At 45.0% G+C, this 26,502-nt stretch overlaps 1 protein-coding gene and 1 long non-coding RNA gene across 3 annotated transcripts in view; one reads left to right on the top strand and one right to left on the bottom strand.

The window, feature by feature from the left end:
* The window catches only part of LOC141097352 (uncharacterized), an 827,194-nt gene that overhangs the window by 397,776 nt on the left and 402,916 nt on the right, over positions 1–26,502 (bottom strand). The gene's annotated exons all lie outside the window — the stretch shown is intronic.
* LOC141097324 (uncharacterized) lies at positions 19,371–21,023 on the top strand. The gene is made up of 2 exons (XM_073584410.1): positions 19,371–19,524; positions 19,630–21,023. Exons 1-2 carry the CDS (start codon positions 19,394–19,396, stop codon positions 20,924–20,926), a joined length of 1,428 nt encoding a protein of 475 aa, XP_073440511.1. The 5' UTR covers positions 19,371–19,393; the 3' UTR covers positions 20,927–21,023.

The raw sequence follows: 26,502 nt of genomic DNA, 5'->3' as shown, positions 1-26,502 counted from the left end.
AGCGTGCGAGAATTTCCGCTTTTAATTTGGGATACTCTCTGGCATCTTGTACCGTCAGGTCAAAGTACGCCTTCTGGGGCTCCCCCGTTAGGTAAGGGGCCAGTACCTCCGCCCACCGCTCTGGCTGAAGTTTTTCCCTCTCAGCCACCCTCTCAAACACCGTCAGGAAGGCCTCCACATCATCCTCAGGGGTCATTTTTTGTAATGCGCGTCTTACCGCCTTCTCGACGTCGGTGGCATCAGCCCGACCTGGGGTTGGGGCGCTCGTCCTGCCCTCCTGGATGGCGGTTGCCAGAAGCTGCATCTGCTGCCGTTGTTCCTGCTGGCTCTGCTGGAACTGCTGCCGCTGCTCCTGCTGGCTTTGCTGGATCTGCTGTAACAACAGCTTGTTGGTTTCCTGCTGCAGTGCCTGGGACTGGACCAGGTGTTTCATGAGGTCCTCCATGATTCCAGGCAATGCTTGTTGCCCCGCTGCAAACTTCACCCAGGACATGCAGCAACTGTCTCAAGTCTCTGCTGGGACCGCTGCCCGCACGTGTACCACCAATTGTGGGGATGTGACTCGCTCAGGTGCAGCGGGAGACAATCAGGAGACCGGTTCTTCCAAAGTTCATGAGGTTTATTTCTGTCATAAACCATAAAACAGCGTATCACCAAAAATAGCCTCTAGCTTAGGCAAACAAAACATAAACCTTCGTGGTTGCAGACTCAGACCGCGAGTCTCAGCACATGCTGGGAGGTGTAGTCCTCCCCACATACAGCTCCCTGGTTCAGGAGCAGGTCACATTATAAGGCTGTAGCCACACCCATGTTCCCAGCAGCTGACTGGTCACATGACTGTGACCTCACCACAGGTCCTTCAAACAAAAACAATAACAATATCTGGTATGCTTTACTTCTGCCTTACATTATGGAGATAAGCCATTTATGAGACACATATCTCCCATCAATTACACGACCCTTAGCCCTGCCACAATATATTAATCAGCTCACCAGTTTCACGTGAAGGTATCAACTCCTAGATCGGAAGTCTTCGGCGCATGGACTGAAAATGCGTTGTTTTTTTTCTTGGTTTATACTGTTTTTTTTGTGCTGTCACTTGATTAACTAAATAAACAAGATTTATTTTATAAAGATATGATTGAGTTCTGGATTATGTTTTTATTATCTCAACGCAACCAACTCTAGGCTTATGCAGAGGTATACATGTACATGTGTGCCAAACAAGGCACTAACGTTATGTGAATAAGGCTCTATACGGCAGTGTATAACACAGTTTATGGTTTGTTTTAATTCATTTATCTGTAAGGGGGGGTTTATATATAAAAAAATATTAGTAGTTCCCATTGATATATAGCCATATTGTTGGGCTAATCTGATGATCAGGGGAAATTCCAGGTAGATATGGAATTAAGAGGAGGGTACTAAGATCAAAGAGAGCTCAATAGTCTACACGGATTTTGTGACCAATTGGTGAAATACTGAGGATTTGCCCCAAATCTTCCAAAAGACATCAGCATGATTTATAGTCAAGTACCAGTGGCGCAAAGGATCAGTAGGTGTCTTAAAGAGAATCCGTCATTAGGACCAACCCTCCTAAGCCGTCTATATGGGCATACAGGTCACAGGAAGTTGAGTAAAATATAGTAAACTTATGTATATAAACTTTTGAGCATAACTGTAGATAGAGGAAAAGCGGCTGTGTACTGTAAAATTACAGCAGGAGCCGACAGGATAGCATAGATGGATTACATACAGTATATGCACATAGAATGCATAGCATATAGATGTCAGTGACATATAAAATTAGTATGGTGTGTGCGCAGCTTACTGTACATGGGTTTAATAAAAGTTAATTTTTATGAAAACAATGGCGTGGGCTCCTGCGTAATTTTCTTAACCAGCAGAGGGAAACCCGACAGCTGAGGGCAGATGTTTATAGCCTCGGAAGAGGGTAACACCCATGGAGCTTCCCAAGCTATTACTATCAGCTCATAGCTATATACTTAGCCTTTACTGGCTGTTAAAATGGGGGATCCTAAAAATAATGACTTACGGCCACCTTTTAATTAATAACCAGCAAAGTCTATTCCTGAACTCTGCCTAGCCGTACTTCCCAGCTCATGCTCCATGCATACACTCTGCTCTGTGTTCTGTTCAATTTTGCACTCCGGCGTGCTCTCCGTGCACGCTCTGTCTGACTCTATACCACAGTAAGGTGCGTGCACCTTTGCATGCACCCTGTGTTGCTCACACCCGGGCGTGCTTGCCTGTACACGCCATATCTGCCCTCGTGTACTCGCCTTGCACTATCTAGCATCCAGACACTCCAAGTATTGTCCAGTACTTTATGCGCTTCCGTACACTCATTCTGCTTACTTTGCGTGTCCCTGTGTCCACGCTTTGCACACTCTGGCACTCTGCACACTTGAACGGATGTATGGCGCCTTCCAGTAAATATCCTAGACACACTCACTTGTCTCCTGTGCGCCGGCCACCTGAAGCCAGCAGTCATGGTACCATACCCCCTTGGGCTTGCCCCTGACACTCCCTGTATAGGGGGTGGTCCTCACTAGGCCAGCTCGCCCTAGGTATGTTGGTGCCATGACCCAAAGGGTCCACTCCAGGAGTCATCACAGTATAATCAGGACATGGACCCCGCTGGTGCCACGGCTTCCGCCCAAAAGGAGCTGCTGTACCTATGGGAAAACCAGACCAGGATCATGTCATTTTAGAAATCCTTGGAGTCCTGTCTGTCCTCCTTGCAATCCTCTGATCCTGGGAATGCATCCCAGCTAGCCAATCTCCAACAAAAGCTCACTCGGCAATGCGACACCCAGGCCCAAATCCTCAGCTGTATGTACCGGCTTCTTTCTCTTCAGTCCGCTGCCTCGGTTTCTGCCCAGGCTTCGTCCCCGCACACGCTGTCGCGCTTGTGCAAACCACCCCGATACAGTGATGACCCCAAGTTTTGTCAGGGTTTTTTGAACCAATGCCGGTTGCATTTTGAGCTCTTGCCACAGCACTACCCCACCGATCGTGCTAAAATTGCTTTTGTAGTTTCCCACTTAAAGGGAGAGACGTTGGCATTGGTAAACCCTCTCTGGGAGTGTGATGATCCCCTCGTCTCTCAGCTTTCCACCTTTTTGGACACCTTTCGCAAGGCGTTCGACGAGCCGGGTCATCTGGCTTCCGCCACAGAGTCCCCTCCTTAACCTCCACCAGGGTACTCTATCGGTAAGACAATATGCCATCCGGTTTCGCACCTTGTCCTCCGAACTTGGTTGGAACAATGAGGCCCTTGTGAGGGCCTTCTGGCGAGGCCTGTCCGGTCGGATTAATGACGAACTGGCGGGTAGGGATACTCCCACCTCTTTGGAGGAGTTGATCTCTCTTGCCACACGCATTGACCTGCGTTTTCAAGATCTCCTCGTCTGCCTCCGTCTACTTGCCGTCCTCCCCGCTCACGACTCGTGCCTTCTTCTGCGGTCACCGCTCCTGAGCCAATGCAAGTGGACCATTCAAGATGGCCAAACAGCGGCGCAATGAGAGGCTCACACAAGGACTCTGTCTTTACTGTGGGAGTCCTTCTCATCTTCTTCGCTCCTGTTCCAAGAAACTTCTCCTCCTAGGAGTGGTAGGAGAGACCTCCATAGGTATATGTGAATCCTCTCCTGATTGTGTCTGTTCTGTTGCATGTGGACTCTAAGAGTTATTCTGAAGAGGCTTTCTTAGACTCAGGAGCGGCAGGGAACTTTATTAGGCTCGAGGCGGTTAAAAAATACCGGATTCCTGTCAAATCCCCGGAGACTCCTTTGTAATTGCTTCGGTCGATGGTAAACTCTTGCAGGAGACCGTTACCCATATCACCAAGGAGATTGAGATGCAGATTGGAGCTCTGCATTGGGAGAAGATTTCCTTCCATGTCTTGTCGACTATGTCCCATGGACTTCTTCTTGGTCTCCCTTGGTTACGGACTCATGAGCCAAACCTGGACTGACGGCTGAGTGACATACTCCGCTGGGGGGCTTGTTATGAATGAGTCACCGTAGGAGGCAAAAGCAGAAATACAAGCTAAGTCCAGAAAACCAGAGAAGTTGGCAACTATCAGATTTCAGACCCCTGAACCTATCAACACAACTAGCAGTAGCCGTGAGGGGTTCCTACGATGCCCTAGACCCCTCGATCACAGCCAGAGAATTAAATAGGCCTAAAGAAAGAAAGGGGAAATCTAAACTGCCCCAGAGCAGACCCCAAAGCAATAGGCAGCCCCCAACATATAATGACGGTGAAGCAAGATGAAAACACTAACACAGACAGAAAGATAGACTGAGCAAAGATGGGGCCCAAAACAACCTAGATAGGAAAGGACAGGAAGGCTGCTGTCTGCAATCTGCCAAAACCCTATCAAAGACATAAGCCAACAAGCTGATATGAAAAAGACCCTGAAGCAGCTAGGCTTCAAAAACTAAATCAGCACTCAGGTATTTTCAGAAGACAGAGCTAAAGGAATTCAGCACACCCCAGCAGGGAATGGCAGAAATCCAGAAAAACAAAGCAAAACAAAGTCAAAGCACCAATGCAAAAGGCCGAGCAGCAAACTTAGCTTTAGAGGAGCAGGAATTCAGACTGGTCTCCAAGGATCCCACAGAGAAATCACCCGCAGGGCAGAAGGGCGTCTGCAGCCTTATATCCAGTCAGCAACTCCACTCAGCCAGTCATCATCATCAGCCTCAGGTGTTTGATAATCAGGCTCACTACCTTTCTTTACCAGAAGAGGGAGTTCCTCGGGCCTCAGTAATGAAGGGGAAAATGAACTCACAACAGGGGCTATCTTGTCAGGAGAAGTGCTTGTCGTCCGTCCATCCCACGAACTTTACCTGTCCGTCCTCGGCACCTGTAGGTCTGCCGTCGGCTTATTTGTCTTTCACGAATGTCTTTGCTAAAAAGGAGGCCGAGATTCTGCCTTCTCATCGTCCATACGACGGCTCGATCGACCTCGTTCCTGGCGCTACCCCACCCTGGGGCAGAATTTACCCGCTGAAACCCAAGCTATGTCAGAATATATCCACGAGAATCTTGCCAGAGGTTTCATCCGCAAGTCCTCTTCACCCGCAGGAGCGGAATTCTTCTTTGTCAAAAAGAAGGACGGCTCCCTCCGTCTCTGCATAGACTATCAAGGGCTGAACAATATCACAGTCAAGAATAAGTACCCACTACCACTGATCCCGGAGCTCTTCGACCGACTAAGAGGAGCATGAATTTTTACCAAGTTGGATCTATGTTGGGCCTACAACTTAGTTCGTATTCGCTCCGGTGACGAGTGGAAGACCGTCTTTAACACCCGAGACGGTCACTATGAGTACTTGGTCATGGCCTTCGGTCTTTGCAACGCTCCAGCTGTATTCCAGGAGTTCGTGAATGACGTCTTCCGGGATATGCTGTACTCCTGCGTGGTAGTCTACTTGGACGATATCCTCGTGTTTTCCCCTGATCTGTCTGCTCACAGAAAAAACGTGCGCCAAGTCCTCTTGCACTTGAGGAAGAATCGCCTTTACGCCAAGCTCGAGAAATGTGTCTTCGAACAGACGTCCTTGCCATTCCTGGGGTACATTATTTCTGACTCCAGTCTCCGAATGGATCCGGCAAAAGTGTCTGCCGTTCTCGATTGGCCACGACCCCATGGGGTGAAGGCAATCCAACATTTCCTCGGCTTTGCGAACTATTATCGGCAGTTTGTTCCCCATTTTTCTTCATTGGTTTGCCCTATCTCTTCCCTAATCCGCAAAGGGGCTAACTCGAATGCTTTTTGCCCTGAGGCAGAAGAGGCTTTCCAGTCCTTGAAACAAGCTTTCTCCTCGGCTCCAGTGCTTCATCGTCCTGAGGTTAATAACCCTTTTACTCTCGAGGTGGACGCATCCTCTGCCGGAGTCGGCACAGTCCTTCTACACAGGTCATCTTCTGGACACCTCGTCACCTGTGGCTTCTTTTCTAAAATGTTCTCCCCGTCTGAGCGAAACTACTCCATAGACGACAAAGAGCTATTGGCCATTAAGTTGGCCCTGGATAAATTGAGATATTTACTGGAAGGCGCCATACATCCGTTCAAGATCTATATGGACCATAAGAACCTGGCATACATCCAGTCCACTCAGAGACTCAATCCCCGGCAAGCCAGGTAGTCTTTGTTCTTCGCCCGCATTGACTTTGAACTTCATTTTCAGCCCGGCGATAAAAACGTTAAAGCGGATGCGCTGTCAAGGTCTTTCCAGTCGACTGATGCTGAAGAAGAGCCTTCTCATATCATCGACCCATCTAAGGTGATTACCGTGGCTCCTGTCAGGTTGACCACATTACCTCCGGGAAGAACCTTTGTGGCTGAGAACAACCGGAGACGAGTATTGAACTGGGGACATTCGTCCAAGATTGCCGGCCACGTTGGTGTCAAGAAGACACTCTCCCTAATTTCACGCTACTATTGGTGGCCATCCCTTTCTCAGGATGTCAAAGACTTTGTGGCTTCTTGTCCTTCCTGCGTTCAGAACAAGGTACCCAGACAGCCACCCTCCAGTCTTCTGCTTCCGCTTCCTGTACCTTCGGTTCCATGACAGCACATAGCCATGGATTTCATTACCGATTTGCCTTGTTCCTCCAGTTGTACTGTGGTCCTGGTGGTTGTAGATCGATTCTCGAAAATGGCCCTCTTCATTTCTCTTCCCGGTTTACCCTCGGCCCCGGAATTGGCGAAGATCTTCATTTCCCATGTCTTCAGAATCCACGGTTTCCCGCTGCACATCGTATTCACGTCCCGGTTTTGGAGAGCTCTTTGTGGACTCATGAAGGTGACATTGGACTTTTCTTCTGCCTATCACCCCCAAACCAATGGGCAGGTGGAACGTACCAACCAGATCCTTACATCCTATCTTCGGCACTTTACTAATGCTCATCAAAATGACTGGGTCGGTCTACTTCCTTGGGCTGAATTTGCCTACAATAATCACTCCAGCGAATCGTCCACCAAGTCTCCCTTCTTCATCGTCTATGGACCGCATCCCAGTGTGCCTCTTCCGGTACTTCCTGTCTCGGGGGTACCTGCGGCCGACTCTCTATCCGTGGAGTTCTCTAGGGTATGGCAGGAGACCAAAACCGCTCTTGAGATAGCACATGACAGAATGAAACCACACGCTGACAAGAGGTGCCTGGACGTTCCCCCGTATCTTCCTGGTGACAAGGTGTGGCTTTCCTCCAGACATATTCATCTTAAGGTACCATCTTACAAACTGGGCCCTCATTACATTGGTCCATTTGAGGTTATCAGTTGCATTAATGATGTTGCGTACAAACTGAAATTACCCCCTTCGCTCCGTATTCCCAATTCCTTCCATGTGTCCCTCCTCAAACCTGTGGTACTGAACCGGTTCCATCCTTCTACTGGCCACACTCCCCAGCCAATTGGCACAGGGGATGAGTTTGAGGTAAACGATATTCTGGCCATGAAGAAGGTAAAAGGGAAAACTCTTTTCTTAATTGATTGGAAGGGTTTTGGCCCTGAAGAAATGTCTTGGGAACCAGAGAGAATATCTTTGCTCCTCAGATTTTGTCTAAGTTTCTTTCCAGCCTTAGAAAGAGGGGACGTAAAGGAGGGGTATTGTCACGCCGCTCCCACCTGGGGGCAGGACTCCGGGTCCGTTGTCACTTCCGATGCCGCGGCCGCTCCGAGGGTCCTGTCGGGTGCGCACGCGCACCTCTCGCAACTAGCTCCATGGTTGCGCTATGTTCTAGTGTGCACGCACGCTCTGCCCAGCTCTGTCTTTGGTCTTGTCCTCTCTATGATACTGGAGGACTTGACCCGGAAGTTCTTGTACTCATGTGCTATACCAGGCTACCTCTTCCTATGGGAGGTGCCTGATTATTGTTGTGCTTCCTGGCTTGGTCTTGTTAGTCCTTGCCTGGCTGTGCGCTGTATTCGGGTCCTCTGCCTTTTGCTCTATTCCTGAACTCTGCAAAGGAATACGTGGATTTCGTCCACGCTGCCCAAATGATGAAATTCCAGAAGGTTAATAAACCACTGTCAAACTTTATTAACCTTCTGGAATTTCATCATTTGGGCAGCGCGGACGAAATCCACGTATTCCTTTGCAGAGTTCTGTTTCATATAGTCAGTGACCGACTTGTGGATCTGCAGCAGCCCTTATCTATACATGCTTTGAATACCTACTACCAGGTGAGCAGTTTTTTGTCAAACCGCTTACTTTATTTGTGGGATAAGACCCTATATTGCGCTTGTGTCTCCCTCTTTCCTCCCAATACTATTTGCTCTATTCCTGAACTCTGCCTAGCCGTACTTCCCAGCTCATGCTCCATGCATACACTCTGCTCTGTATTCTGTCTAACTATGCACTCCGGTGTGCTCCCCATGCACGTTCTGTCTGACTCTGTACTGTGGCGTGCACCTTTGCACGCGCCCTGCGTTGCTCACACCCAGGCGTGCTTGCCTGTACACACCATACGTGCTCTCGTGTACTCGCCTTGCACTATCCAGCATCCAGCACACGCCTGTGTACACTCCAAGTATTGTCCTGTACTCTATACGCTCCCATACACTCATTCTGTTTACTCCCTGTGCCCACGCTTTGCACACTCTGGCACTCTGCACACCCCCAGTTCCTAGACACACTCACTCGTGTCTCCTGCGAGCCGGCCACCTGGTGCCAGCAGTCCTGGTACCATACCCCCTTAGGCTTGCCCCTGACACTCCCTGTATAGGGGTGGTCCTTACTAGGACAGCTCGCCCTGGGTAGGTTGGTGCCATGACCCAGGGGGTCCACTCCAGGAGTCGTCACATCTATGCAGACAGCTGTGGGCTGATATTAATAACCTAGGAAGGGGCCATGGATACTGCCCCCTCTAGGCTAAAACATTAGCTCTCAGCCATCCCAGAAAAGGTGCATCTCTAAGATGTGCCAATTCTGGCACTTAGCCTCGCTCTTCCCACTTGCCCTGTAGCGGTGGCAAGTGGGGTGATAGTTGGGGGGATTGATGTTGCACTGACATCAGATAGTTGAAGTGAGTTAATTGGCTGTGAACTCCTAGGACCTGTCTGACAGCTCCGTGAGAGACCTTTCTCACGCTCGCGGTGCCGTCAGATAGGCGATAGGAATTCACAGGGAGACACTTGGCAGCAGAAGCAGAACCATACAGCCTGTGTCTCCTGGATGACAGGCTGTAAGGTTGCATCATGCAACTGTGCAGCCTGCCATCTAGATGGAACAGAGCTAGACCTGTCGTGGAACCGATGGATTATCATCTATGCAGAAAGGTGAGAAATAAGGCAATTATTTTTATCTCTTTCGCAGAAGACAATGGCATCGGTGGAATGGGCAATGTCTCAAGTATGGTTTAATTAAGATTTACTAAAGGAGTCTGTCATTCTTTCAATTAAAGGACTTTTTTCTGGTTGTGTATGTTTTTATACGATATGACTGGGGTTAGTAACTGGGGCGTCTTATTGACTCCTATCTATTACTAGTTGACATCAACACTCCCCCAACTACCACCCCACTTGCCACCGCTAAAGGACAAGCGGGAAGAGCAAGGCTAAGAGCCAGAATTAGCACTTCTTAGAGATGCACCTTTTCTGGGGTGGCTGAGTGCTGATGTTTTTAGCCTGGGGGGCAGTATGCATGGCTCCTTCCTAGGCTATTAATATCAGCCTGCAGCTGTCTGCATAGCCTTTGCTGGTTATTAATTATAGGGAAACCCAATGGCTATTTTTAGGGTCTCCCATTTTAATAGCCAGTAAAAGCTAAGTATACAGCTGTGAGCTGACATTAATAGCCTGGAAAGCTCCATGGGTATTTCCCCCTTCTCAGGCTATAAACATCGGCCCCCAGCCATTGTCTTTCCCTCTGCTGGTTAATAAAATTACGAGGGAGCACACGCCATTCTTTTAAGAAAAATAATCTTTTATTAATTAAATACATGCACAGTAAGCTGCACACACACTGTACTAATTGTATATGTCACTGACATCTATATATCTACCTATTCACTGTGTATTTACTGTATGTAATCCATCTATTCTGTGCTGTCGGCTCCTGCTGTGATTTTACAATACGCAGCTGCTGAATTGCCAGCTTTTCTTATATCTATTTATCTATGTAATTATATACATATATATGTGTGTCACATCTATATATCTACCTATCCTATGTGTATATATCTATTCTATTCTAACCTGCCTGTGATTTTTCTGTATTCGCCAGATGAACTGCCAGCTTTTCAAAGGACATCAGTGCGTAAAATTCGGACAGCACTCGCATGGTCCATGTGGTGTCTGAATTTTTCTCACACCCATAGGCTTGCATTGGCGAGTCTCGGTGACAATCGCAGCATGCTGCAATTTTACACGCACGTTGAATATGCCTGATAAAAAAAACGCTGATGTGAGCTTCCCCATAGATTAACACTGGGTCAAGTGCTATGCGATGTTTTCTCGCATAGTACTCGGCCATATTCTACGGTAGTGTGACTCCAGCCTCATATTCCACATACCAGTTGAACTTTTCAGGTTGCAACCATTTCTACCGCTGCGAATGTTCTCCTGCCAATGACTTACATGGTCTGGACCTTTGAGACCTCCACGTTCTCCTTATTTACTATATTGCACATTCGTAATTTATACAATATTTTTAATGCAATAGAAGCATAAGCAGTTATACACGGTATATTAAACTCTAATAATTGTAAAAAATAAAAAAAAAGTGCCTTGTTAATAAGTGGGGTAAAACAATAACAAGCTATCAATGATCGCCACCTACATTGGTTTGCATCTGAAATGATATTTCTGTAATACTAACACGGATTTATGAGCTTACACAAAGCTAAACGTTTAAATCTCCACGCTCTGTTCATAGATGGTAGCAATGGCTGGCAATACTCCTTTGCGATAGACTTCCTGTCCTGGCTAACAATCCCATGCTGTGTCTTTCAATAGCCGATAGTCAATAGACTTTCAATAAACCTCAGCATGATATTGTTCTGCCGAATCACACTGTCAGAAAGGTAAAAGAATGTTTCCTCCCTTCCACTATTAAAACTAGCTCAGGAAATGTTAAACAGATTCAGTCTTCAGAGTCCTGAGCAGGTCTGGCTTCTAATTTTGACAAAGATGGGACCTCATACCTGGCGTTTCCATTCATAAAAAAATATTCACTCTGAGATTCGCATTCACTAATGGAAACATCAAAAAACACTTTCCAGACGTGTTGTAGAGTCTGTTACATAGACCTGATGTACAAATAAAAGGCGGCGGACCTTGTCTTGCTTCTTTTTTTTTTTTTTTTACAACATCTTAGGCAGTTCATTTATAGCATTTTATTACCTGACTTGCTCCATTAAAGAGGTTTTCACCACTTTTTAAAAAGTGGGATCATGATAAGGTGCAAAAATATTATTTATCTCTCTGATTTCATGCCGACATTCTATTTTTTTCTCCATCGGGACCAGTAGTGATGATTGACCTGCCCATCTAGTCAACTGACTGATGGAATGGATGTCACCAGTTCTTGGGGATTTTATGTCCTGTCACTGCAGTTTTTATTGAGGATGTTCAGGATTTAAAAAAAAAAATGAATGCTTCCTTACTTGCCACTTTTATTCACGGTCCGTTTCCGAATTGCATCTAAGCCATATTCACTTGAGATCAACTACTAGAATCAGCCTATTGGCCAGGGTGGCATTGTTTCTGCAAAATATGGTCTTTTTTCTTTTAAACCCCAGGCAATCACATAAGAGGCATAATCCATGTAAGAGGGGAGAGCTGGTAACAACATTCAAAGAGGGGAAGTGCCATTGTCAAGCTTTATTCCTTCAGAACATCAGGAGTGTAAACATTTGTACTTGTAATCTTCATGAAAATAACTATTCCGTAGCATCTTTTCTTAGAACTGTATGTTGTGCTGTCCCTTTGTTATTCCTCCTAAAAAACAATAAATAAATTGACAATTCGGCTTTACCAATTGAGGGCGTGTCACTGCACAGTCTGACCTTGTCCAATCACTGCTGAAAGATAAGACCACACCTTTTCACAAGGAAGGAAATGCCCAGTTGTCAATTTTATACAAAGTAGCAGAGGACGAGAAGCTCCAGAATTGCCATTTCATGAGAAATGCAAATAAATCCTCTTAAGGTTAAGGTTAGCACAAGTCTGTAATTCACTGCTTTATATGTGTACCCGTGTGAATACTGGTAATGATTTGTGTATGCAGCTCCTATACACAACCCTATGTGTCACTATGGTTACAGACCACAAACTCAGTGTAGCATGATGCAGGAGTAATTTGTTAGGCTCCTTTCACATTACATTTTTGCAGGCATTCGTTGCTCCCATCAAGGCTTGCATTCAACGCCACCCTTTCAAAACGGGATTTGTGTGTATGTGTCGATGGTGTCATTGACTATAATGGTGCCGACAGAGTCAATGTGTTCCTCATTAATAATTTTTGAGTGTAAATACCTACTGGATTTGGACACTGTAGTAAACTGCGCCTGGGTGTCCAGCTCCAGCAGACATATACGTTCAAAAATGATGCATGTGTTGACTCCGTCGACACCATTAAAGACAAAGACGGCCCCATCGGCGCATACTGCCGAATCCCATTTTGCGGAGGGTTCGAATGCAAGCCCTGATGGGACAACTAAACGTGGGCAAGAAAGCAATGTGAAAGCCCCCTTACTTCACTCCCTCTTCTTGTAAATTTACAGACAGTGGGAAAGGGGCAGATGGAAAGGAGTAACATAGCATTTATTTATTTTACTCATTTATATGGCGCCATTAATTCCACAGCGCTTTACAGACATTATTAATATTGCAGGATACCAATAAAAACTGGGTTTGTTTGTAGTCAGTTTCCAAGGAGATCCACATGTCAGCATAGGAGCTGTATAACATAGAAAACAATGTTAAAAAATCCCTTTTTTATTTTAGGTATATTGGAGCAATAGTTTAAAGTGGTTGTCTACTATTCAGTCAGCGCCTTCTGAATCTGCACTTTTGCACTCCTAAAATAATAACACTTATACTAACCTCCGGTGCTGTGTTCAGGTAGTGTTGGCACCGGCTTTTCCTGGGACTCACGTGACACTGTTATGCCACACGAAACCTGCCCCCAATCAATGCTGGCCTTACTCTCCTTGTCTTCGTGTAGTAAGGGTGGGCTGCACTGGGGGGTGGTCCCTCATTTACCGCGCACAGACGTCACAGACAGAAGATGGAGGCAGATTTCGGGTACAACAGGTCCAAGTTTATTAAGTCGTCCGCCTGACGACCTCAGCAGTACACCGCAATTCTTCCACAGCCCTCCGTTTCCAGGCCCGGGTACATACACCATACTTTTAGCGTAGTGACGTTCCTCCCAGCTCGGTCACTGTGGCCGCCTTAGGCCTGTTCACCAACAGCACTTTACCGGTCAGAGATCGTTGTCAATTTGGTATGTTTCCCCCGGGGCCTCGTCTGTACTGCGGTTCTTCGTGTCGGGGCCACCCCCCTGACTTCCTTTCTCCTCAGTCCCTTAGTTGAGCTCCCCTCACAGCACGTAATCCTTCACTGACTCCTCCTCAGAGCTCCTCCTGGGACTGGAACTATCTGGAACCCTCCTGTCCTTTTTATAACCTTCCCGATTCCCTGTAACTCCGCCCCCCATGACCAACGGTTTTCCTAGCCATAAGCTGCTGTCAAGTCCTGAACTCACGCTCTCCCCTGCCATCTTGTGGTCAACCCAAGGTACTGCACTCAATCTACACTTTTCCAGCTGTTTCCCTTCTGTCATAACTAACATCTGTCTAAAGTGCACAAACCATCCCTTCTTCTTTCTGACAAGTCTGTCCGTCAGGTCACCTTCCCCACATTCTCCCTTCTTTTGTCCATTGTCGTCCCCGACAATCGTACTCCCTACCTTTGTCGTTCTGAAGCTTTCCGACTGTCTGTTGTCCGGCCAGTTGTTGGGCTAAACCCGCCATACGCGGGGAGCCGAACCAAACTGGGAGCACCATGCTCCGAGCAGCCTACTGCTACTCGCCGGTGTGCACGCCACATGACAACTTCTTTCAAGTTGGGCTAGGTACACCCGGATTTCTCTACGGCGTCTACCTTCCCCTACTCTCCCCTTCTGTCACCCTCAACTGTCCGGAACGCCATGACCGAGGCCTTACGCCTACCAGGTCATTGTCAGTGCCCGCCTATTCTCCTGGGGTGTCCGTGGTGTCAGGGACCTGGCTTGGGACCACTGTCTGGTTCCATATCTTCCATCTTTGTCCTTCACTTTAAAACAAGTCATGGTCGGTGTCTCGGTCACACAGACCCTCTGTCCCACAGACCCTTTGTCACACAGACCCTCTGTCACACAGACCCTTTGTCACACAGACCCTCATACCCAGGACCTGTTGCATTCTTCTTATGCATATTATACATTAAACCAACTTTATAATAGCACAAGTAACCCCTTTTTTTTTTAAATTTTCCTTTAAACCAACATAAAAACAAGACAGGCATACTCCCCCTTCCTTTGACATAAGTACTTCCCCGTGTGCATGCCCGCTGTGTCAGGAGAAAACATCTTTCAACAAACAAAAAAAACATTTCTATTAACATGGACGTAGAACTGTCCTGTGAACTGCACAACGACGCATCGAATTCCCGGTAGTCCGGGCCATCTCCTGACGGCCGGTGTTCCGCCAACTCAGCAAGGGACTGCACAGCCGTGAAGTGCCGGGATTCTTCAGTACACCGCAATTCTTCCACAGCCCCCCGTTTTCAGGCCCGGGTACATACACCGTACTTTTAGCGTAGTGACGTTCCTCCCAGCTCGGTCACTGTGGCCGCCTTAGGCCTGTTCACCAACAGCACTTTACCGGTCAGAGATCGTTGTCAATTTGGTATGTTTCCCCCGGGGCCTCGTCTGTACTGCGGTTCTTCGTGTCGGGGCCACCCCCTTGACTTCCTTTCTCCTCAGTCCCGTAGTTGAGCTCCCCTCACAGCACGTACTCCTTCACTGACTCCTCTTCTCAGAGCTCCTCCAAGTACTACACAACCCCTTTAATTTGACTATATGCTATGAATCATTATTTACTATGCTTGCCTATATGGCGCCATTAATCCTCTAGCACTTTACAGACATTATTACTGTCCCCATTGGGGCTTACAATCTAAATCCCCTATCTATATGTCTTTGGAGTGTGGGAGAAAACTCACGCAAAATTGATATGCTCGCAGGTGGCACATGTGGTTCGTGAACCCACTGTGCCACAGAGCCGGACCTATCTAGGAAGGTGCACAGGTGCGGCTATCTGGTAATCACAGGAGCTCCGGATGGTGAAGACAGACTGGGCTGTAGGTAGCCGCAAGGTGTCACTCCTAAGCAGGCGTCAGTACTGCAGCTGCTGATCCTAGGGGTCAGGTTCGTTGACGCAGGGAGATGTGACCAAGGTCACTGACTAGCCAGAAACGGACACTGATGGACAACTTGGATATTATAGATAGGTTTTTTTCACACTCGTAGATATCAGGAAATAGTTCTGAAGCTGGCTGCACTAGGACCAGGGACAAAGGAAACCGGACTGGCTGCACAGGGACCAGAAGGCTGGGTATAGATACCGTAGATGCGATTTTAGGATTAGGATACCATTGAACTGGTTCATAGGAACACGGAGAAACTATACTAAGCTAACACAGGATATGGGAATAACTTTAACAAACTAGGGACAGGGGACCTGGTAACATACAGTTGCACACACCAATACCACTAGACTAACTACAGGGGTTGCTCAGGCATGTCCCTATTGGGAAGAGTGACTTTAATACAAGATGCCTTACAGCTATTGGCTTGGAGATACCTTGCAGGGAATCTCATGAACTAAGTGCCTCCCAACTGTTAGCCGGGGGCATTTTACCATGTGCGCGCTGCCCTTTTAAGAGCAGCAAAGCGCAAGCATGCGCACACTAGGTGCACTGACAGAACACAGTGCGGCGTGCACATGGAAGGAGGCGGCAGCTGTGGAGGAGGGGAACCATGGTGGGAAGAGGGGAACCATGCGGAGGTGCCGGCAAACGTTACACAAACACAGGGAGAACAAATAAACTCCTTGACTACTCTGCTTTCACCTTTGAGTTTGACTTGTTTTTGCCTTCCTTGTGACCTGTGATACTAGCTGCTATATTGGTATACTACAGTATTTAAACCAAAGTATCCTAGCCTTTTTCTTCTGTACCCCAGTCTTTCTAAGGAACCAGTCTTCATGTAAAGTTGCATCGTGAAGAACAATGAACACATGAACCACAAACACACAAGTCTATGTGTAGGCGATAATTTTTCCAGGAGTGTAAATATTTGTACTTGTATTCTTCATTAAATAATACGGAAGGGTGTAAAGGTGGAGAAGTCGTCTAAACACCTTCTCTGAAGACTTGTCATATTATTGTATTGGCCTTTTTTATGTGTCTTACTTTAAGTTGAAGCTATAAGAAACATCATTGCTTAGAAAGAGAAGGCCACAAGTGAGAAAGTGTGTTAAGTAAAAGTTCTTTTGAAAGGACAGCAATATTCCATCCCATAGTATTCTACAGTAAATGATTACTTAAACGGCCAGAGAGCAGAGATTGGAGGAGTAACCAGAAGGTTCCTACAATCTTTGACTTGTGCCAACATTTTTGCACTTATTATGCTTTCTTTATAATAAATTAATAATGCATTGCTTTCTTTTCTAGTCCCACTCAAATTTGAAAAATGATAATAAAAGTTTCTCCCATTTTATGCACATGTTTATAGGGTCATAAGTTCAAAAATTGGACTAAATTGCTTAGTAAATGTGGGCTAGTCTACAATTACGATGTCCATAATCTTACACTCACACACATATATACATACAGTATATACAATTTTTTTAATTTACATTTTTGAACTTAATGATAGGAAAGAGTTAACACTCAAAATTCACAGGTGTTCACAATTGTAGCAGCAACCTGCTTAATAGGGCTATAGTCAATGGTGTTCTGTGAAATATCAGGGATATTTTGGAAATGAGTTCCAGCATTTTTTCCCTTCCTGTAGTTTAGTCAGTGTTCTGCATTTCATATTAAATCCTTTGTAGTGTCAAACTGCTAACCCCTCCTAGAATGCAAATTTTCTCAATCACGAAACTCTGGTGTGATGCTTCACCCACCCTGTCCTTACACATACAGCAAAGCAAGAGGATATGCAACAGACATTAGGTTAAACAGGATTTTTTCTTTTTTACTTCTTTTTTAGGTACATTGTCAATGCGTTTAGTCCCTTCCTACCAAGACTCATTTTGCAGCGGCTATCTTGTGCAAGACACATATGGTGCTGAGAAATTGCCATCCAAGAATGCATGTCCCAGCCTGTTGAGACATCATCAAATAAGGCTGGTTTCACATTAGCGCTTTTGTGCGCAGCGCATCGGGCGCACCAGTGCGCATGCGCACTGCGCACCTATATTTTACATGATGTGCGCATGGTCTTGCGCATATTTGCGCTTTCGTGCGCATGCGTTTTTTTGTCTTTTGCGCCAGGCGCGTCAGACGCAACATGTTGCATTTTTGGTTCCGCCCTGTCTCGTTAAAACAACGCATGCGCACGGAATGCGCACGGAATGCGCAAAAACACCACATTGGAGCCTATGGGAGCGCAATACTTGCGCATGGTCTTGCGTTTTTATGCGCATGCGTTTTTTACATAAACATGACTGAAATTTGGTCTAGACAGTAAAAAAAAAAAATTGAACCAAGGTGATAAAATGGTGTGGGCACTGGGATTCCACAACACTTTAAGGATTGCTCACTAGTGGACACACAGCACAAGCTGCACCAATGTAAGTATGAAAAACCTAATGTCTGGCTGAAATTTCAATACATTTCTATGTACTTATGTCTCTTTTTTTTTTTATTGCAGCATGTCTTCATCTGGTGAAGAATATGTCCCCGGGACAGGGCAAGAGGCAGAAGAAGTGAGTACTATGCTTCCGTATGGATTTGAAAAAATAAACACATGTGATTAATTTTTTTGGTTTAATTTTCAGAGCTCATCCTCCATCACGCCACCACCACCGGAGGAACGGCAGGAGCAGCAAGGCCAAGTGCGGGCGGGTAGACGTGATGTAAGTACAGACGGACTGTTTTTTTTTTTTTTTTTACTTATTTTCTCGTCTGGTTTTTTTTTTTTTTTTTGGTATTTTTTAATTTTATTTTTTTTAAATTTTCATGGTTGTTTTTTTCGATGTTTGTTGTTTTTTTCCATTTATTTCCATTTAAAACAAATAATTTTTTCATGGATTGTTTATCAATATCTAGGGCTCAAAGTGTGTATGTGTGTGTGTGTGTTTGTGTGTGTGTGTGTGTGTATGTTTGTTTGTTTGGGTATATGGGCACGGGACTATGGGATGGAGGATATATATGATGGGTATATGGGCATGGGATAGAGGATATGTATGATGGTATATGGGCACGGGACTATGGGATGGCGAACATGTATCATGTGTATATGGGCACAGGCATATGAGATGGCGAATATGTATGATGGGTATATGGGCACAGGACTATGGGATGGAGGATATGTATGATGGAATATGGGCACGGGACTATGGGATGGAGGATATATATGATGGGTATATGGGCATGGGATGGAGGATATGTATGATGGTATATGGGCACGGGACTATGGGATGGCGAATATGTATGATGGGTATATGGGCACAGGCATATGGGATGGCGAATATGTATGATGGGTATATGGGCACAGGACTATGGGATGGAGGATATGTATGATGGAATATGGGCACGGGACTATGGGATGGAGGATAATTTTAAATTTATATAACTAACCACAGTTAGTTACTATGCCCGGGCAGCGCCGGGCTCTTCAGCTAGTTATCGATATTTTTTTTTTTTTAAATCTTTCAAAGATTAATGTTTGTCTTTCTTTTCTAGGCTCCACAGCGGGAGGAGGACCTCGCCCTGGACAACGACGAGCTCATCCGTCTAGTCCAGGAGCGAGTCCCGTTGTGGGACACCCGTCACCAACTGCACTCGGACAACGTGGTGATCCGGCGGCTCTGGAACGAGGTGGCCGCATCGCTGATGGATGGCTGGGACAATGCCTCTCCCCGGGTCCGCAAGGATTTTCGTAAGTATTTAAATGCAGTGTGATGCAGCAGTGATCTTGGCCGGGATCACCCAACTGTGTGTGATGCTATTAACTCCATGGAGTTTCTATCATCACACACAGTTGGATGATCACAGCCTCCAGTGCATAGTCTTACTTTTTTTCTTTTTTTTTTTTTTTCCATCACAGTGAACAAAGTCAGAACCCGTTGGCGCTCGATGAAGGACCGCTTCAACAGGGATATCCGTCAGGAGAATAAGGTTCGCAGTGGTGCTGCGGCAAGGACCGGCACGAAGTACCGATACCATCGTGCCTTGGCATTTTTAAGACCGGTCCTTGCCTCCCGAACGTAAGTATTTTCTAGTTGTATTGTGTTTTATTCTGTGCTTTTCTATTCCACAGGAGTTGGCGATTGTTAATTTATGGTAGTAATTTCTTTCTTTTCTTTTCACAGCACCTGGAGCAGCACCCTGCAACCTGGTCCCGAAGCGGTCCTTCATCAAGCTGCCCCGGACCCCTCCCAGCCATCCATCAGCGAGGAAGCACCTTGCAGGTCTGCACCACAGTCATCTGGAGACCAGGAAGCTGGTCGCTCAGGTGTTCCCCTGTCCCAGGTCTCTGCCACTGGTTTTGCGGGCACTTCCCGCCAGCAGCGGCAGAGGACCTTGGACAGGCCTCTCATGCCCGAGTTCGTTGAATTGAGCTCGGTCTTTCAGAGTAGCCTCAAGGCACTCTCCGATAGACTTGAGAGTGGTTTCCTCCTTTTGGACCAACGCTACAAGTCTATCGAGGGTCGCCTTGAGCGCCTGGAAGTCGACCTCGCCAGACCAGCGCATCATTTTTATACCCAAATAGCTCGGGACACGGCGGAACACCTTACCCCTGACCTCCAGTTGACTGTCATGCAGGCCTGCAACAATGCTTTTATGCAGGCTATGCAGCAGAGTAGGATTATGCAGCAGTCAGTGGTGGCATTTCCACCGGTGCCACCACTGACTCGTTTTACAGCATTACCTACTTCTGCTGCATATCACTGCACAGCCACCACACTTCCAAGCCTCGCCGGACACCAATATACCGCCCCAAGTCCGAGTGCAGCTGGACACTTACCCGCCAACACCATGCCAAGCGCTGCTCCTGCCTGGCCCACCACTGCTGCCGCCACCACCACTGGATGGCCCGTCGTCACCACCCCTGCCTTGAGCGCCGCAACCACCACCACCAGCGGGAGGACCACCCCGGTATGGACCGCCACAGCCACCACGCCTGCATGGACCGCCACCACCACCACCTCGGAGCAGCATCAGCTGGGGGACCCGCATTCAATATTTACGGCCCCTGCCAGGACATCCACCACCTCCAGCATGCCACAGCTGGAACAAGATCCTGGCAGGCGGTCAACAAGTGCCAGGCGGTCCCCCAGCTCCAGCCAGTCCCCAGCCTCCAGGCGTTCCAGAGGCTCAAGGCAGTCCAGAGGCTCAAGGCGGTCCAGAGGCTCAAGGCGGTCCCCGGGGTCTAGCCAGTCCTCAGGCTCAAGCGAGGACAGCAGGAAGACGACGGGCCACCGTCCTAAAAAAACTAAGAGGAGGACTCTTACCCTCCCTCCTCCCTCACCTCCCACTTCACAACTTTCCTTGCCTCAGCTCCCTTCCCCCACTTCTTTGGTTCCTCCTTCCCCTAGAACCCCTTACTCCACCCAAAGCCGTTCCTCATCCCTCCACACCCCCCAGTTTCCAGCAACTAAAAAATAATTTAAATAAATGTTATATTTTTTTTTCAAAATAATGTTTGGTTATTGTGTCTTTCGCCGCCTGCACACACTGCGCCCTACACTATGGTTTGTTTTTCTTTACTTTCTACCGGATGGTCAGCCATCCAACTCTGAAAGGGATACTATATTTCTTTTTTTTTTTTTTATATATATATATATATATATATATATATATATATATATATATATATATAAATAAAACAAAAATGAAATATAGTATCCCTTTCAGAGTTGGATGGCTGACCATCCGGTAGAAAGTAAAGAAAGGGAAACCACCAAAAAAAACAAAAAATTTATATATATATATAAAAATAAATATATATATATATATATATATAAATATATATATATAAAAATATATATATATATATTTATATATATATAAAAATATATATATATATATTTATATATATATATATATATATATATTTATATATATATATATATATTTATATATACATATATTTATATATATATATATATATATATATATTTATATATATATATATTTATATATATATATATATATATATATTTATATATATATATTTATATATATATATATATTTATATATATATATATATTATAATATATATATATATATATATATTATAATATATATATATATATATATTATAATATATATATATATATATATTATAATATATATATATATATATTATAATATATATATTATAATATATATATATATATATTATAATATATATATATATATATATTATAATATATATATATATATATATATATATATATATATATTATAATATATATATATATATATTATAATATATATATTATAATATATATATATATATTATAATATATATATATATATATATATATATATATATATATATATATATTATAATATATATATATATATATATATATTATAATATATATATATATATATATATATTATAATATATATATATATATATATATATATTATAATATATATATATATATATATATATATTATAATATATATATATATATATATATTATAATATATATATATATATATATATATATATATATATATATATATATTATAATATATATATATATATATATATATTTTTTTTTTTTTATGGTGGTTTCCCTTTCTTCAATTTAACCTGGGCAGATGAGTAGTGGAGTTTATTAAGACACAGTACACTGGGTACAGGTAGAAAAAACCATGTATTTTATTTTTAACAAACAAGAAAACTATTAAACCATTTGATCCTGCCATGCTACACGACCAACATCGGATAAAAAGTAGTCCGCAAATTGGTCCCTCATTTGGGCAACTTCGACTGAGGACCGAAGAGGGTGCTGAGTAAAATCTGGCAAAGGGTTGGCAGCAGGCTCATCCATGTCAAAGTTCGGCCGCTCCTTTGCCATAACAAAATTGTGGAGAACCACGCATGCCTTCACCACCTCATCTACTGTTTCCATTTTGAGATTGATGGCGGTGCTGAGAATTCGCCATCTGGACACTAGAATGCCAAAGGCGCACTCTACAGTCCTGCGAGCCCTCGTAAGCCTGTAGTTGAAAATTTTCTTGCGGTGGTCCAAGTCACGGCTGGAGTACGGCTTCAGCAGGTTTGGGCACATCTGAAATGCCTCATCCCCAACCACTACAAATGGCAGTGGTGGAGTTTGGGTTTGGGGAAGAGGCCGTGCCAGTGGAAAATTGAAATGGTTGCCGTACAACCTCCAGCCCATATCAGAGTTCTTAAAAGTCTGTGAATCGTTGCCCCGTCCGAATGCCCCTATGTCCACCGCCACAAACCGGCAGTCTGCATCCGCAATGGCCATTAGGACTGTGGAAAAGTACTTCTTGTAGTTGTAGTACTCGGAGCCACTTCTTGCGGGTTTTGTGATGCGGATGTGCTTCCCGTCCACCGCTCCTAGGCAGTTCGGGAAATTGCAGACTGCCCAGAATTTCTCCGATATTTGAAGCCACTTTTCGGCAGTGGGCAATGGCAGAAACTCCGGACACAGAACATCCCACAGAGCCCTGCAGGTGTCGGCAACAATCCCAGATAAAGTTGAGATTCCCAGCCGGTACTGGAAATGCAGGGATGAAAGACTCTCTCCAGTTGCCAGGAACCTGCCAAACATAAAAAGAAAAAATAATTATATTTCTGTCTTGGGTATTACTAAAAACACTGAAAATAAAAAAGTACATGGCCTAACTATTTTGCATGTTTTTTTAATACAACATAGCAAAAAAACATTTTATAAAGGCTTGGGATTAGTACATGCCAGAAGAAAAACCATTATGCAAAAAAGCAATTTCACAAAAATAATGTTAAAAATCAATAGCCAAAAAAAACCTAATTTTTTGGACCAAAAAAAAAAAAAAATAAAAAGCCAAAAAAATTATGCAAACATAACAACATACATACCGTAAGGTGACAAGGAGCCTTTCTTCGGGAGGAATGGCACGCCGGAGCTGAGTGTCCCTTCTCCGGATGTTTCCTTCAACCATACCCAGCAAGTCAAGGAAGCTTTCCTGGGACATCCGTGTATAGTCAGCAAATTTCTCCGGGTTTTCCTGTAGCTCGCTGTACAGCGTGTGATATGCTCCACGGCTTGGCCGGAGTTCGATGATTGGATGCCTCCAAAACCTACGCCGCTGCCGTCTCTGCTGTCTCTCCCTCTCCCTTTCTTGCTGGCAACAAAAGACATACGCCTGAGACAGCGCAATGTCAAGATCCAGCTTGAAGCGGAAATTATCCAGACGCAAGTCCATCTTGACACCGGAAACAGCAGCAAAATCTGATGAATTCAGCAGTACAGGGTCTATAAAACATTCCAATGAAACACGCCCACTGGTGACCCATTGGTGGTCAAAGATTTTGCTATTGTGAAATGTCACACCTAAAAACGCATGCGCATAAAAAACGCAACCGCATGCAAAAACGCATGTAAAACGCAAGTAACACTGCGTTATTTTGACGCATCAGCGTGCGCATGAAGAAAAAAAAACGCACATTTGTTTTGCGTTTTTCTTTGCGTTTTTTATGCGCACGATGCGCTGCGCAAAAAAACGCTAATGTGAAACTAGCCTAAGATTAAAGCAAAGTAAAAATAAAAAAAAAGAGAAAAATTTTCCCTCGTTTCTGGTACACAGTGCATCTGATGAAAGTCACTAAGGTACTTGAATGCTTCTAAAGGTTTTGCAACCATCTCTTTGCTTTGCCTGGTTAAGAACAATCTCTCTTCTGCCTTCTTGAAGTTAGAGGAAATCTAGGCTTTGTAATAAACATGATGCATTCAAATAAACCCATATATTGCCCTGCAGCACTCATCTGACAGACGGCACTTCAATGTAATATAAAGGAACACTTCAGCAATTGTCCATCCTGTGTCTGTAGCCAAGCTCTTGTGCTCTAGCGGGTGGAGAAATATTGATTACTTACATGATCTGGGGTAAGGGGAGCACAAAAACCCAAGGAGTGGCCGTAGTGGGAGCCAAAGGCACGAATGCATGACTAAGGATGACTTATCAAATCAAAATGAGAAAAAGTTTGGACAACCCCTAGTCAAAATTACTGTTACTGTGAACAGTTGAGCAAGTTGAAGATTAAATTATCTCTAAAAGGCCTAAGTTAAAGATTACACATTTCCTTTGTGTTTTAGGCACAAAAACAATATTGTCTTTCTTTACATTCTAAAAATTACAAAAAGGAAAATGGGCCTATGCAAAAGTTTAGAGATTTGTGTGCTCAGAAAACTTTGATCAAGGCTTCAGACCTTAATTAGCCTGTTATGGTTATGGCTTATTCATTATTATCGTTAGGAAAGGCGAAGTGATGCAACCTTGTGCCAAAAAAACAGCAACCACGGGTTCTTCTAAGCAGCTGCCTAGCACTCTGAAAATGAAAATGGTAGAGGCCCAAAAACCAAAAGAAGGGTATAAAAAGATAGCAAAACGTTTTCAAGTTGCCTTTTCCTCAATTCAAACTTTTACATGCCCAGTGAGCCAGTGAGTGGTGCAGAAATTTGGACCTGGTCCCCGACCTGCATGTTGGTCAGATGTATGGGCCCTTGCAGCACTCCAGAACCTATATTCCAACCCCATGTAAAACTCTCTCCTGTGCTCCATTAATAATGTCCATCTCCTTGCCCTTTCCAGTAATAATGTCGTCCCATCCTATACCAATGTCCCCCATCCTAGTCCATTTCCTGGTATAATGTCCTCCATCCTGGGTCCCCTCTAGTAATAATGCCCATCTCCTGGCCCTTTCCTGTAATAATGCCCACCTCCATCCTGGGCCCCATCCTATAACAATGTCTCACACCCTGAGCCTTTTGTTAATGTAATGTCCCTCATCTTGTGCCCCTTTCAGCAATAATGTCCCTCGTTCTTCCACAGCACATTTTAAAAATAAACAAATGATTATTTTTACCTTCTCCACTGCCTTGATGCGCAATGTCTTCTTTTATAACAGGTGCAGAAGCTGGCAGCTGACTTCGACTTGCCAGCACGGGCAGCTCATGACATTACTGCCGTGCGCCTCCTGTAACGTGCAAGCTGACGTCAGCTGCTGGTCTCAAACTGCAGTGAGGGTATGGGTGGGTCTCTGCGTCGCAATACATTTCAGGCGAATGTGCGTCAGAGGACACACACCAAGGTGAAAAAGGGGCTGGTGTCAACAGGCCCCTGTTGTGAGTTCATTTTCCCCTTCACCGTCGATGTCTGATGAACTCCCTCTTCTGGTGAAGGAAGGTAGTGAGGCTGATTACCAAACACCTGATCTGGTAGATGATGACTTGGTAACAGGAAATTCTGACTGGATATAGGCAGCCGACACCCTTCTGAGTCGCTGGTGATTTCTCTGCTGGATTCTTGGAGACCAGTCTGATTCCTGCTTCCCAAAGATAAGTTTTTTCTCTGCTATTGAACTTATTAGTTTTGTTTACCTTGTTTTTTGGAGTTCAGCCATCCCCGGTCGGGGGTGTGCTGAGTTCCATTTTTGTCTCTGATCAGTTTGTCTCTTTGCTCTGTCTTCAGAATTTACCTGAGTGCTGATATAGTCATTTTGAAGTCCTAGCAACTTCAGGGCCTGTTTTTCCTATCAGACGGTTGGGACATTTTTTGGTAGGGTTTTTTACAGATTGCAGACAGCAGCTTTTCTATCCTGTCCTTTTTAGTTAGCTTGGGCCCCATCGTTTGCTAAACCTATCTTTCTATCTGTGTTGGTTGTTATGATGAGTCACCGAAGGAGGAAAAAACAAAATACCAGCTAAGTCCAGAAAAACCAGAGAGGTTGGCAGCTATCGGATTGCAGACCCCTGGACCTATCCACAACAACTAGCAGTAGCCGTGGGGGGTTCCTACGGTGCCCTAGACCCCCTCGATCACAGCCGGAGAACTACATAGCCTAAAGACAGAAAGGGGAAAAACTAAACTGCCCCAGAGCAGACCCCAAAGCAATAGGCAGCCCCCAACATATAATGACAGTGAAGCAAGATGACAACACTAACACAGATAGAAAGATAGGTTGAGCAAATGATGGGGCCCAAGCTAACTACAT

The sequence above is a fragment of the Dendrobates tinctorius genome, unplaced genomic scaffold (assembly GCF_039654945.1).
Source record: "Dendrobates tinctorius isolate UK_male_01 unplaced genomic scaffold, ASM3965494v1 ptg000009l, whole genome shotgun sequence".
Classification (NCBI taxonomy): Eukaryota; Metazoa; Chordata; class Amphibia; order Anura; family Dendrobatidae; genus Dendrobates; species Dendrobates tinctorius.
The sequence above is the reverse complement of the archived record's forward strand: the minus strand, read 5'-3'. Positions and strand labels throughout refer to the sequence as shown.